We start from the raw sequence: 15,119 nt of genomic DNA on the forward strand, positions 1-15,119 counted from the left end.
TGGCCCTTCACTGGACTCTACTCTACTATAGTTGTGTCTTATATGGGGGATCCCAGAACTGGACACAGTACTTCAGTGGTTTCACCAGTGCTGAGTAGAGAGGAAGGACTGCCTCCCTTGACCTTCTGGCGACACTCTTCCTAATACAGCCCAGGACGCTGCTGGCCTTCTTTGCCACAAGAGTGCATGCTGGCAATTTGTTGTCCACCAGGACCCCCAGGTCCTTCTGCAAAACCACTTTCCAGTAGGTCAGTCCCCAGCATGTCTTGGTGCATGGGGTTATTCCTTTCCAGAGGCCAGGACTTTGCATTTCCATTTGAAGTTTATGAGCTTCCTGTTGGCCTATTTTTTCACCTTGTTGAGGTGCCTCTGAATATCAGCACAACCATTTGGCATATCAGCCACTCCTCCCAGTTTTGTATCATCTGCAGACTTGCTGAGGGTGCATTCTATTCCATCATCCAGGTTTTGAAAGAAGATGTTTAACAGGACTAGCCCGAGTATTGACCCTTGGGGGCGTACCAGTAGTAGCTGGCCTCTAGCTGGACTTGGTGCTGCTGATTGTAACCCTTTGAGCCCAGCAGTTCAGCCAGGTTTCAGTCCACCTCACTGTCAACTTACCTAGCCTGTACTACTTCTTCTGTGAGGACGTTATGGGAGATGATCTCCAAAGTCCTGCTGAAGTCAAGATAAACAACATCTGCTGCTCTGCCTTCATCCACTGAGCCAGTCATCTCATCATAGAAGGCTATCAAGTTGGTCAGGCAAGACTTTCCCTTCCTGATTCCATGCTAATTACTCCTGATCACCTTCTTTTCCTTCAAGTGTCTGGAAATGGTTTCCAAGATAGTTCCTCCATCACCTTCTCAGGGATCGAGATGAGGCTGACTCACCTGCAATTCCCTGGATCCTCCTTCTTGCCCTTCTTGAAGATAGGAATGACATTTGCTTTCTTTCCATCCTCAGGAACCTCCCCCGATGAATATGACCTTTCAAAGATAACCGAGAGTGGCCTCACAATGACATTGACCAGCTCCCTCGGCACTTGTGGGTACATACTGTCAGGACCTACAGTTCATGTATGTCTAGGTTTAAATGTTCCCTAATGTGATCCTCCTCCATTGAAGATAAGTCTTCCTTGCTCCAGACGTTCCTGCTGGTCTCTAGGACCTTGGATTCTTGAAGGCAAGTCTGACTAGTAAAGAAAAAATGAAAAAGGCATTCAGTACCTTGGCCTTTTCCATTTCTTTTTGTTAACAGGTCCTCATTCCCCTTCAGCGGCAGGCCCACATTTTCCCTAGTCTTTTTTTTTTTCTTTTGCTGCTTATGTACTTGTAGAATCCCTTCTTGTTGTCCTTCATGTCCCTTGCCAGATTCAACTCCAGATGGTCTTTGGCTTTCCTAACCTCATCCCTGCATGCACGGACAATGTCTCTTTATTCCTTCTGGGTCACCTGCCCCTGCTTTTACCTCTTGTATACTTCCTTTTTTATGCTTGATTTACTCAGGAGCATCTTGTTCATCCATGCAGGCCTCCTGCTGGTTTTGCTTGCTTTCCTGCACGCTGGATGGACCATTCTTGAGCTTGCGGGAGGTGATTCTTGAAGACGAACTGGCTCTCCTGGACCCCTCTTCTCTCCAGGATTGTCTTCCCTAGGATTCTTCCAAGCAGGTTCCTGAGCAAGCCGAAGTCTGCTCTTCTGGAGTTTGGGGTTGTGATCCTGCTATTTGCCTTGTTCCCTCCTCTCAGGATTCTGAACTTCACCATCTTATGATTGTTGCAGCCAGGGCTGACCCCAACTTTCACATTCCCAATGAATTCTTCCTTGTTTGTGAGAAGGAGGTCCAGCTAGAGGTTCTTCCCTTGTCGATTCCTTGATTACTTGTGTTAGAAAGTTATCAGTACACTCCAGAAACCTGCTGGATTGCTTGTGCTGTGCTGTTTTTTCTCTCCAGCAGATATCAGGGTAATTAAAGTCCCCTGGGAGGACCATGGCCTGTGCACATGAGGTTTCTTACCTCTGTCTGAAGAAGACCTTGTCTGCTCCTTCCTGATCACGTGGTCTGTAGCAGACACTCCCAGCAACACTGCCCATGCTGGTCTGCCTGCTAACACTGACCGGTGAGCTCTCAACTGCCTCACCATCTATCCCTCAGCAAAGCTCTGTGCATTCTGTGCCCTCTTAAATAAAGGGCAGCTCCCTCTCCTTGCCTTCTTGGCTGTCCTCCCTGAAGAGCCTGTAACCATCCACTGCAGTACTGCAGTCGTGTGAGCAGTCCCTTCACATCTTTCTGTGATCTCAATGAGACTGTAGCCCTGCAACTGCATGCAGACCTCTAATTCTTCCTGCTTGTTCCCCATCCTGCATGCATTAGTGCTCAGGGACTTGAGGGGCACTCAGTCATGCTAATTTCCCAGAAAAGGTAAGAGGGCTTCCACCTTAGAGCTTGCTTTCTTCTTCATGCTTCCTTATTTGTGTGCATAAGCTTGAGTTGGGGCCCCTTCAGCTCTCTTTTGCTGATTACAAGGTTTTGCTTATTCCCATCATCCTGCTCCCTTTGGTTGCTAGCCTGGTCTACCACTTCCTAATTTGATTGTGGATCATCATCTCCATCCCTGTTCTTCCTAGTTTAGAGTTATTTTCACCAGGTTGGCTTTTGCCCTCCATGGCCATTGGATCCTGTCTCTTCCTAGCAGTTTTTGATCCTGAAAGATGGTCTCCTGGTCATAAAAATCGAATCCCTGTTGTTGACGCCAGCTATACAAACAGTTGTTGGCCCACTCCTCCTCGAACCCTTCCCCCACCATGGGTAGGATGGAGGAGAAAATCAGCTGGGCCCACATGCCCTTGGCCTTCACATCTAGAGCCATGTAGTCATGCTTGATAAACTCCAAGTTTCCCCCGGCTTTATCATTGGTGCCCACATGGAAGAGTAGCAGGGATAAGGTCCAAGGGCTGGACAAGCCTCAGCAGTTGCTCCACAATATCCTGGATCCAAGTCCCTGGCAAGCACCACACTGCCTTAGACAGCAGATCAGGATGGCAGGTCCAGGGGTCTCCATCCCCTGTAGGAGGGAGTCTTCTGCAGCTGTCGCTTGCCACTTCCTCCAGGTGCTGTCGTCAGATGTTTTGTGTACCCCCTTTCTGTTTTAAACAGATGTATTTGTGTATCTTTTGTTATATGATGCCAGTAGTACAAAAGTTTGGGTAAGAGGTTGATACGCCTTTCTGTAGAATATAAAAATTGTTTCATTCCCTTGTGTGGTAGGTTACCCATCTAACTTAAGAAAAAGTCCGAATTTGATCAGTAACTTCTGATGGATATATGTGATGCAGTCAGTGTTTCTGTTGTAATCATCTGAAGCTCATTTTAGTAGGTTGATGTTTGTTTTGTGAACGTAACACCCAGTAATCATCATACACATTAACAGTGAGAAGGCCTGTAGTGGTGTCCTCAGAAGCAATGTTGTGCTTTTTTTTTTTTTCTTTTTTCCTTTTAAATCTTTTGTTTCTATCAGTTGAAAGAAGTCTCAGTTTCTAGTTTAGAATGTGGAGGTGTGGTGACTTGCAGTTATGGGGCAAAGGAAGACACAAGGAAAACAATTCCTCTAGTTGCAGCGGCCTTAACTTTCCTCTCTAATTTCAAGAGTTTTTAATTTTGTGCTATAAAACCCATTGACTCCACTATTATACATAATGTAAATTATTAAGCTTCTGGTTAGCCATCTTAATATGGTTTATTGGTTTATAACTGTGTTTAGAGAATAAGGATTAAGCACTACATAGTAATGAAATACAAGGAAGAAATTTAGTTTGACTTTGAAGTTCTGCCTTGGACACAAATAATTTAAAACGTATCAGCTGAAAAGGTTAGATCGTAGGCCCGTCTTTGGTGGTGGTCATTGCTGGATATCTAAGACAAAGTGTAAGAATAGGGCACTTGTGATATTTCTGTTGCATACTTCCGCAGCTTGTGATAAATTTTAAGGATTTCCAGAGTCAAAAGTGATTACCTTGGATTTTTTTTTTTCAATTTTTTCCATTAGTTTCTCCAGTCCTTAAGAAGTTCATAGAGTTCATCATCTGCAGCATCTTGTGGGAGTGTGTACCAGGTTTATGTGCATGTGTGTGAAGAAGAGTGTGTTTTGAACCTCTCCATACTGGCTCCTGACAATGGTAGCAGACAGGTGTAATCATCAGCAACCACAAGCCAATTCACCATGTGGTATTTTATATTCACCAGGAATCTCTGAATTTGTTAGAAATGGCGGTATTTTGGGTTTGATCTGGATAGAGAGTGAGGATTTCATAAAAACTGCTGATAATAGTTTTGGGCTGACTGACTGGAAGCTGAATTGGTAAAATGGAAAGGTATACAAAAGGAGGTCTTGAATGATGATTGCCTATTTCAGAAGAGCAGACAGAGAAATTAGAGATCTGTGAGTGAAAACAGTTGTGCTAATAAGCTCGAGGCCCTGAACATGGAGATGGCTTGTGATTCCTGTAAGTGAAAGAGAAAAAAATGGTAGAAAAGGGTTAAAAAGTTAACTAGATGAATAGCCCCTCATGAGCAGAGATTAGAAATAAAAACTGGAAGGAGATGGAGAAAAAGACTCATTTAGTTAAAACCATCTCTTAGGTCAGAATGAATAAAGTTAGAAGTGCTTATTTAATCTGACTAGTTTGAATTTCAGTATGATTTTCTGCTGAGCTATAGGGGAACTGATAAGAATTAGGGATTCATGGAAATAAGTCAGCCATGTATAGCACTAGCTATAGAGGGGAGTACTGACAGTTGATGTCAGAGTGGATGATACTGCTGTTTTCTCCAGTATTGTTCTTGACTGTTCATCATTGGAAAGTTAACTTAGCATAAGAAAAGTCAATGCATGCTGTTAAAATTTGCTGATGACTCAAAATTTAAAGGTCCCCTTATACGCAAGCGTATTAGGCCATTACTGAAGAACTAGATGACCTTGAAGATTTCAATCACCAAAAATATCACCAAGTGCAAGGTGTTCAGCAGTAGGAATCATTGTAAAGAACCTTTGCAGCAGGCTGTGAGTTCATGAATTGGAAATGCAGAGAATTAGGAGGAGGTAGATTCCAGAATTTGTTTCTGTTTTGCCCAAGTATGTATTTTGTGACATGCTTTGAAGGAAATGTTTTAGTGGTAGAGAATCTAGCACCTTATCAAACAAGATGATTATCATTATCCTTTTGCGGCGGATGTTGCTATTCTGTTCTGCAGCTGCCAGCCATATTCGGACTGCTTAGTTACAGGAAGGCTGTTTTTATCAGTTCTCTTAATTCTAATGTTAGCCAGAAAATGCTATATGCTTAATAAAAACTTGCATAAAGTCAGCAAAACAGTAGTGACAGAATCCATGGAAAATATTTTCCTTGTGTTCTGTACAGCCAAATAGAAAGAATATTTATGAAGCTATTTATTTTGACTCTTTTGGAAGTCATTACAAAAACAAAACAAAGCAGCAATTACAAAAACAAAACAAAGCAGCAATTGGGGAGAATCCTTTTCAGGTGTTACCTTGGAAAAATAAATGGGAATCCGTCACTCTTGTAACTATGGATTCAAGTAGTGCATTATGAATCTGGAGGCCTAACCTGTCTTTTCTGAAATAGGGCAGGTTATTAGAGAGACTGGTAGTTTTCCAGAAACATATATTTCCAGAAGTTTAAGGCTCTCACTTCAAACACCTCCTTTCCTGGGAAGAGAATTTCACCCTTCTCACAAGGTAGTGGAGCTCTCTTGTAAACAGCTACTACATCCTCTTGCTCAGAAGAATGTTCAGGAATGGTAACTTTTTAAATTTTAAAATTAAGAAATGATTTTACAAAAGCTCTGATTTGGGAAGGAAAAGGAAAATAATAAGACCAGATATTATTGAACCAGTCATTTTGCAAAACTGCTACAAAATGTTGATTAAAAAAATCATGTAGGAACAGTTCTTTCCTGCTTCCCAGGACATCCAGGAACAGTCTTCTCTGCTTTTTTGGAATTATTAACACAAAATGACTGGGAAATAAGTCTCCTGCTGTTTTTTATAAAACCATCAGCCTAATACTAGAATCCGGAGTGCTTGATACTTTGTTTACAAAAAACAAACAAAAAAACCCTGAGAGAGTTCTGCAAATCTTTGAAGATGGTGGTGCCATGATTGTGGGCCTTGTTACATGACTGTAATAGGTGTTTCAGGGATTGAGGGGAAAAAGGAGAGTAGGGAATGAATACATATAGCCCATAGATCTTAAAGAGCTGCTGGCAAGTAGCCCTCTTACTCTTCTAATTTTTGTTCGTATGAACATTTGTGGTACGCTGTGATTCTAAGCAGTGCTGCATTTTTAGCCTCTCTGGAGGTGGAACACAGAATTTTTCAGGCAACTGTGACTGGGATCAGTTTGTGAGTTACCCAGATAACTTTGTAATGATGTAATGCTTAGATTCCTGTGGCTAGTGAATGGAACTAGAAGGCCTGTGTGGATGGATTAGGCATCCCCAGCAGCTCTTTGCAGCCATGTCATCTCAAATGCTAACATGGTATATGAATGCATAGATCCATAATTGTCTTCCTCAAGGGAAAAAAATCTGATGTAATTATTAGGGGTTTTTTTTGTTGATCAAGAATTCTGAGATATATCTGCATTTTGAACATTGATAAGGGAGCATTCTGTGGGACATGAGGACAAACCACTACAACCCTGCTGGATTTCGTGCCTGTTTTTGTGCATTTATACTCTCTTATAGATGATACTCCTGGAAGTGCCTGGAGATGTTACTATGTGGCTGAAGATAACTTCATTTGCTGGAAAATGTGAAGCACCCTGGCTTGATTTCCAAGTGGGAGATATATTAGCTTGCTATATTATTTAATTCTCGTTACATTACAATTAGAGGAGGAACAAATTTGTTTTGTGGAAGGGATTTGGGTCTGTTGATGGCTTGGCTGTTCTCTGTAATGACAAAAGGGTGATGAAACCTTATGTCATTTTGTTTCCTGGAATTGACTTCAGATAGAAGATGTTTAATAAGACTTAAATCAGGAGGAACTCCTTGGGGCTGTGAAATCTTACAGTATGCTTAGAAGAGTGTTTTTCTTGGGACTGATCTCACTAAAGGTCTATTCTTGGATTGACATCTGAAAACTGTGATCTCTTGCAGCTTACTTTAAAGTATTAGAGGTGGGAGTGTACTCAGATATTTTGAAGGCCAGATAGCTTGTGACTCTCTGAGTCCAGAGATAAATCTGCTGTCTTTTTCAGGCCTTTACTTCTTTATGAGTGGTCTTGATTCTGTAATCATGTGGCAAAAATTCTAATTCACCTGTGAAATACGTGTGCTTCATAGCTTTAGACAAACTATTTAAAGTCTCTTCTAAAATATCTGCCTCTTGGGGCTGTGATGATTAATAATTTGAGATGTGAGAGCAGAAATAGACATAAGTATAGGTGAGAGATGCTTTATAAGCTAAATTTAATTACTAAAGAGAAAATTTTGACTCGATACTCATCTGTGGTATCTTACAAATTTTCTTTCCCCCATTTATATTTCTACAAAGTTTGGCTAAGTAGTATAAACGGTTTGGGTTTATGCTTATTTAGGCATTACTGATTTCTTTCTTGTGTGAGCTTTCTTCTTTACAAGCAATGTATTTTCATGCTTGTTAACATGGAGCTCATCCTCTTAAGTAGTAACAAGGTTTTTTTAGGGTGTTTGTTTTATTTCTGAAGGGAAAGAGTGTAAGAGTGTAATTTATATACTTTTTTTATTAGCTGTAAAGACTCCTTGCTGTTAGACTAAAAAGGTACACAATGCAACTCATCATCTGTGTATTACAAGTGAGAAGTCTAAGAGCAACAGTAGCCAACCGATTCGACAGTGGAGAAAAGACTACTGTGGTAGAATAGATGGGATTCCAAGGTCTTGTGTTGTTGTTTGAGATGGCACATTTAGGAAAGTGCTTGTAGTTTTCACATGACTCAGTTCAAATGAAGATAGCTAGGAATGGGATTTTTTTTTTTTAATTTTAAGGAGTGAATGAGTTTACTTGACTGGGAGAAGAAAAAGAAGAAGGAGAGAAAAATCCTGCTCCAGAAAACCTTGGGGTCAGGGATCTGAAGGAAGCATGGCAGTTCATTCAGATGATCCTTAGTAGGAGGAAATTGAGAAGGATTGCTTGCCGTATCAAGCAAAAGGAAATAATAGTCTGTGCACCGAAGAGTAGGAACAAAATCCTTAAGAAGAAGAGGTATGAGGAAAATATCAAAGAATAAGACCCTTGCTTTGGGGAGGAATCATTTTTAAGAGAAAAGAGTGGAAAAACGCTTGCTTTTATTGGTCATGATATTTGACCTATTTTAGTTTTAATAGAAACAAAATCTTAGTAAGGATCTTTCATTCTCAATGCTTAGTTGCAGCTCATTGGCCAAGGAGAAATTGAGGTAGTAGCACTGTCTGATGCCAGATAGCATATATCACTGTCACAGAGACCATGATAAATTTACACTTTAAAATACAGGGAAGGATAAATGTTGCAGTGTGTGCTTATAAGGTATGTAGAAAGGACACATTGATTATGGAGGTGGAAAAAGAGTAGCTGGATAAATAGGATGGTGTAGAATCTGAAGTGTTTTCTGCCTTTTAATGTTGCATTTCATTTTAACGTTACAAATACTAAGTAACTTTTCTTTTATATTTTTAACAGACTCTGAAGGCAGATCCAGAAGAACTATTTACAAAACTGGAGAAAATTGGTAAGGGCTCTTTTGGTGAAGTTTTTAAAGGAATTGACAATCGGACTCAGAAAGTGGTTGCTATAAAAATTATTGATCTGGAAGAAGCAGAAGATGAAATAGAAGACATTCAACAGGAAATCACAGTGCTGAGTCAGTGTGACAGTCCATATGTAACAAAATATTACGGATCCTATTTAAAGGTAAGATGCTCATAGCTGATGGTGGTTTGGTTTTATAAGTAATTTTTTCCGAGTCATCCACTTATACCTCTTTTTGTGGGCAAGGTTATGATTCAGAATTCATTTGAAGAAAAATGAAGTAATTGGCAGAACTTAATGGAAGAAAACTGAGTGTCTTTTGCTATTTCTGTACAAAAAGAAATTCATTTGAATAACACCAATTTGTTAAGTAATAATTAGATTCTGCTGATATTAAAAGAATGTAACTCTTTGTAGATTACTTTCAGAAAACATAAACCTAAATCTGCATTTGAATTGTCAAAATATTAAAAACTATCCGTTATGGTCTGTTTTGCTAAGTTTGAAAATTTTTGTCAAGGTTTGAATTAGTAGCAAATTTGAAGTTCTTTTTTTAAGGAGACTGAACCTAGCTTTTCTCTGAGTGGTTTAAAAATAAAAACCAAGAAGTTAATTTATTTGTAGAAGACAGCACATTAGCCATAAGTGTAATCTAGTGGAAGGAGTTTCCAGTAACTGCCTTTTGGGTCTGCTCAACCAGCCCCTTCTCCTCCTCCCATATTAATTTATTTCTAGGTTCTGTTTTAATGGTGCCAGATAAAGGGTTTTTTTAATTGGCTGGATATAGAGATTTATTGTTTCTAGAAGGTAGTGAAACCACCTGGAAGCTTTTGGTACTACTTTATTTATTTGGCCAGACTTGATCCCCATCTGGATAGCTTTCTTTTATGACAGTGAGGTGGCAAGTCAGAGGTAAGAGATTGTTCTCTTGAAAGGGTTTGAAGTTATGAGTAAGCAGAATATACTTTAAAATTGATTTTCAGGCTGCTTTTGCCTGTCTAGAAATATTCTACTTTGTCAGCAGACATGAAGGTTCTGGAAGGGAGACCCTTTTTTTATCTCTGGATTTCTGAGATTTCCAGTTGATTGCCAAGAAAAAGGAATTTTTCCTTGAATCTGGGAGATGCATAACTGAAGGGACAGTTTGTCCTTTCCTCTTCATGCTCTGGACCAATCTACTTGGACAGCTTATCATTGAGGGCCCTGTGAATTGTTTCAGACCTAATATCCTGTTATCAGTACTGTGCTTAAAACCTAAGTGTAGCGTAGATCTATAAAGTATCAGGAGGTGTGTAATTTAACATAGTAAATCTGATAAACTTTTAATCATCTCTTTATTCCTTCTTTTGAAATTTCTTGATCTAGATTTGGTGGTTATGTGAAACATGGCATATAGAGAAAGCAAAAGCAGAATTTCTTTCCTTGTGGGCTTTCTCCCTGCTTCAGATCTTTTTGTTTTACAGGAGAACCTTGTTGAGTGAAGATAACACCAGATAATAAAATCTTACAGAATCAGTAAAATAGAATACAGGAAAAATAGTTAGGAGTTTGACGGAAATGCCACCTAATAGTTTTTGAAGTACGTAATAGCAGTGAGGCTGTGAAAGAAACTCTAGTGTCTGAACTGGACCTGAGCAAATGTCAAAAGTTTGTGAGGGTAGTGCTGGCAATTGTTACTTTTGCTAAGTGAAAGAGAGAGGAGACTGTAGGGCTTGGTGGCTGCAATGGGTTTGATTTAAACATTGAAAGTGTCGTAGGTGATATTGGTGCTTATTGCTTTGAGAAGGGCCCTCTGATAATACTTGTTCTTTCAGCATCCTTCCTGTCAAGGGTAGTAATGTGAATTTTACTGTGAATTTTCCAGCTTGATGTGGTCTTTTTCTAACGGACTGCACTAACAGTGGTACATAAGACTCAGTTACTTCTGGTAGCTACAGGAGGAACATTTAGCTCTTTCTAAATGTATAGCTAGTCACATTTATTCATTAATTCAGAGCTCTGTAAATATGTAGATTCTTTTTCAAGGCACTTTTGATTTGGTACTACAGAGCTTTTGGACGTCAAAAAAGCCCATAGTTTTTTTTTATTTATCCAGTTAAAAATTAATATGCGGGAATTATGTGATGCTGAAGTGACCAAACTTTGTAAAGGAAACATTAATACAACTGTATTAGCTTTTTAAAGTAAGGATGAGATCTATTATTGGATACTAATGCTGTGTAATAATTTTATATGTATATTTAAGAAGGAACGTATGAATGTTTAAGTGAATTGGTCAATATTCTTGGCTAGGAATCTGAGCTTACTTGCTGTAGAATTTTGTTGTCTTTGCAAGCTAGGACTGGCATTTGTAGTTCTAAGGGTATGATCATCATCTGACTCTCTCTTTCTCCATCACCAGGAATGTTCTATATGTTAATATTCCACATTTTGAGTGATTAGGAGACATTATTTCTTGCATGTTTGGATGGTTTAGCACTAGTCACAAGAAGAATGCTATTTTTTTCTCACAGAATGAGCTTCTTTAACATAAACAGGTAGACAGACTGTAAGATCTTATGGTATTTTGCCAGCCATCGCAACGGTTATTGTGATAGCTTCTATTTGGAAAATTTGGACTTTTGTATGCAACTGCCACCATTCAGAAACAGGAGTCTCTTTCTCCAAAACCTGTGCAGCATGGTGTAAGCTGGCCATGTATCTGGTGGATCTTGGATAGAAAGAGGTACCATTTATAGAGAGTTCTTAAACTGATGTTCTGTAAATTATGTATGGCAGATAAATAACAATTTCCATCTCTCTCTCTTCCCCGCCCCCCCATTCTTGCTCCGGATCAGTTTTATTTCCTTAGGTTTCCTACATATCCTTAATAAGCTAAATGTGTGTGTACTTTATTAGGTAATTACTTTTCTCCTGAGTATTCCCATATCAATTATTAAATAGGAGGGAGTAGGTTTATGAGAACTTTTGATTTTTATTTTGTTATAACAAGTTCCAAGATGCTGAAAAAGAAGAATTTCTACCCCATCTGGGACACTACAGACTTTGCTTAATATTCATGTCCACTTCCAGAAAAAGTTTATGTAATTGCAGAAGACCTGTCCTGACATCTTTTAAAATGTTTGACAGATTTTAAGATGCATTCTGTATTTTCAAAGGTGGTTAATGGGCTGTGCTACAAAGCATGTGACCTCATATAGTTTTGAAGATTCTCGAGGTAGAGTGAATATCTAAAATTTTTTTTTTTTAATACAAATCATCTGTCTCTGAGAAATCCTTCTTGTATTGGTCTCATTCTCTCTCATTCCACACCTGCTTCTCTTGAGTTACATGATAGTACATGCCCAGTGTGTTGAGGGATCTGCTGTGTGAAATTTTATAAGGCTTGTATGGTACTGCTGTACATGCCTGAGGCCCCCTGCTATCTTCGGATGATGTTTGTGAGAACAGCTTGTCAGCTTTTGGTGTCTACTGCTGAGTATACATGGAAGTACAACTTAAAATGAATATATCATTTTGATGGTTATTATTTTGTCCTAGAAATTTATATTTTAACTCATTTTTAAGCTATTTTTTAGCACAGGGTGATATGTCCAAATTTGCCATGCTGAATTTTCTTACTCTGAAAATTTTTTAATATCACAACTTCATCTTTTCAGAAATCTATTTGCCTTGTCCCAATTATTTTTAAATGCAGGGACTAAGCCATATGTGTGAAATATTACTACTTTAACGTGGAAAGTGAGTCTTATATGAGAAGCAGCTTATTGCCTGCATAGAGCAAATCTGTTCCCTCTAGACTTTGTTGTTTGTCTGTTATAGGAGGTTTATGGGTAATTGCTGTGGTTAGAGTTTGATCGAGTAGAGCAATAAGCAAGCAGTAGTGAAGTGGGTACTAGTTTAGATTGTCACTGTGAATATAAATTAATTTGAAGAAGTCCTTTTTGCCAGAAATCCCAAGTTCTTAATACAAAACAGAAATGCAAGTACTCAACTTCTTTCTAAAGCCACATTTTTGGAATATGATGTCTTCATGTTCCTGTTCTATTAGGACAAAGGGTTTCTGTCTATGGTAGGAGATGATAAGTAGAGTGTTACTCTTAAAGCGTATCTCAGCAACATGGTTTATGTGGACAGCATATAGCCAAAGGGAATTCCTCTCCTTATCTGCCATGGTGTGTCAAAAACCTGTATCAATGTTTCCTAATGAAACCGGCACGTGATGAGCACCCCTTCCCCTCCCCCCCGGTGTGATTAAATGCTCCATAGAGAGAAGAATTAAATCTCTTTTTAGTTCCTTATAAAATTCATTTATGAAACTTCTCTGAGTCTGTTGCCTTCTTCAGATTTTAGGTAACAGCATTCACTGCCTCTTTTGTAATGGAATAGGAATTCTTTGTGTTTCTTTTTGGATTTATTTTTTGTTAAATTGTCTAAAGTTGTCTGCTCTCTTTTCTGAGTTTTGCCCTCTTTAAAAGTATTGCTGTAAAATCTTATTATTACAAAAATTTTGTGTTTAGGAGTCTGTCCACTCTTTTTTATGCATATTACTCTGCTTTACTGATTTTACCAGAGATTAGTTTAATTTGCTTCTAAAGTTGCTTCTCTTGCTCTTTCTTGGCTAAGTTTTTTGGAATCTATTTTAATTCCCAAATTGAGATACCTCTCTGATACTTTTTCTACAATTTTTGTTAATAACTTTTATCACTGCTTTATCATAACCTTATAATATTTTCATATTTCTTTTGGCCTTGAATTATTTTTAGAAATATATAGGAGACAATCTATTTGTTGTCTTATTTTATCTTTAAATAGTTGAAGAATAAAATTTAAGTTAATCTAGGACTTTTTATATGTCTCTATAATATGTATAAATAAAGGCTGAGATTTTTTATATAAAAGCTGAGGTTAATGTATATATGTATGTATAGATATGTACATACAAAAAAGGGTAGGAATTTTTAATTCACTTAGACATCTAAATATCCAGATGAGTCTAATGATAGGGCAAATGATCATGAAGTATTCTCAGCATCCAATATAACCAGGTACTAGTGATTCCGAACCCATATTGAACTAGTTCTGTAACATGCATGAAAAAAAACAGCAAGTATAATCTCACAGTTCTTCATTGTTCAGATGTATTTTTTCTAGCACGCTTTGTAGCTTTTCATATAGCCTCTCTGGAACTGTTTGAACATCTTTACCCAATGAGGACCCCTCCTTTCTTCCAGACAATTTCCCATTCTATAAAAGTATTTTAAGAATTCTTAAAAAAGAACAAAAAAAACCCAAAAAACAAAAAAACCCCACTTTGATAAGAGCTGACTCTAGTTAGGTTCATAAAGGAACTATCTAACCTAGCGCTGCTCATTTTCATTTTGGTCTTTATGCATGTATTCAGTTATTTCTGTTTTTAGGACGTAATGCACCCATTGCTCTAAGCCAGGGTAGTGTTTCTGTATACTGCAAGAAAATAGAAAATGACTTCTAATCAAATTTTACGAATGACAGAATATACCCTCATGAAATAATATGTGCCACTTCTATGAAGTTTGATTAACTGGGCTCTGTAGAGTAAGTTCAGGCAAATGGAGTCTAGAAATAATGATTTATTTTGAAAAGCAGTGGTTCTGAAAGTAATTTGTAGTTTATTTTAGGTAATCAGCTGAACATGAGGTTTGTAAATAATGTTGTGGCTCAGTGAAAATACATCTTGTATTGGCTGGGACCTGATGTAGAGGGCAGCGGTGAGGCCATTCCTGGAACAAAATGGCCAGTTCAGCGTGGCTGGGAAATGGAATGCATTCAGTGAAGAGCTTCTGGAAAAAGTTGAGGTTTGGAAAACCTGTATTCCAGTGAAAGACTGAAGTTCAGTCTTAATTTTGTTTACCCAAGAGAAGATTAGGTAGTGACTTGATATGTATATAAGAAATTTTTCCTTGTTTAAGTGCTAATAATTCAGTGATTTCTAATCTGATAGGCCAAGATATGGTAGGATATAATGGCTGAAAGATCAGGCTAAGCAAATTTCAGCTAGTAATAAAGCATAGGTTTTTTAAAAGTGAAGGTAGCTTAAATATTGGAATAATTTGCTTGAAGTGTGTTTTTTGTCGTTGCAGTTATTTTTTGAATCAATACTTGCCAAATTTAAAGAAGCCCAAGCTTTCATGCTTAAACTCAAACATGCAAAAGTGATAGAAGTTATTTAATTTTGAATGCAGGCATATTCATGTGAATTCAATGCGTTTTAAGTCAGTGTCCTTTTGCTTTGCACATTTAATTGGTTTACTTTAACTTTTCTGAGCATCTGCGAACTGATGTG

General features: G+C 38.3%; 1 protein-coding gene across 2 annotated transcripts in view; it reads left to right on the top strand.

Moving 5' to 3' along the window:
- The window catches only part of STK24 (serine/threonine kinase 24), a 63,728-nt gene that overhangs the window by 11,509 nt on the left and 37,100 nt on the right, over nt 1-15,119 (top strand). For both annotated transcript variants that reach the window (XM_064504548.1, XM_026119416.2), the window contains exon 2: nt 8,726-8,956. Coding sequence is in view for 1 of the 2 variants with exons in the window: in XM_026119416.2 (XP_025975201.1) it covers nt 8,726-8,956 (231 nt within the window). In the remaining variant the exon portion in view is untranslated. The remainder of the gene's footprint in view (nt 1-8,725; nt 8,957-15,119) is intronic.

The sequence above is a fragment of the Dromaius novaehollandiae genome, chromosome 1 (assembly GCF_036370855.1).
Source record: "Dromaius novaehollandiae isolate bDroNov1 chromosome 1, bDroNov1.hap1, whole genome shotgun sequence".
Classification (NCBI taxonomy): domain Eukaryota; kingdom Metazoa; phylum Chordata; class Aves; order Casuariiformes; family Dromaiidae; genus Dromaius; species Dromaius novaehollandiae.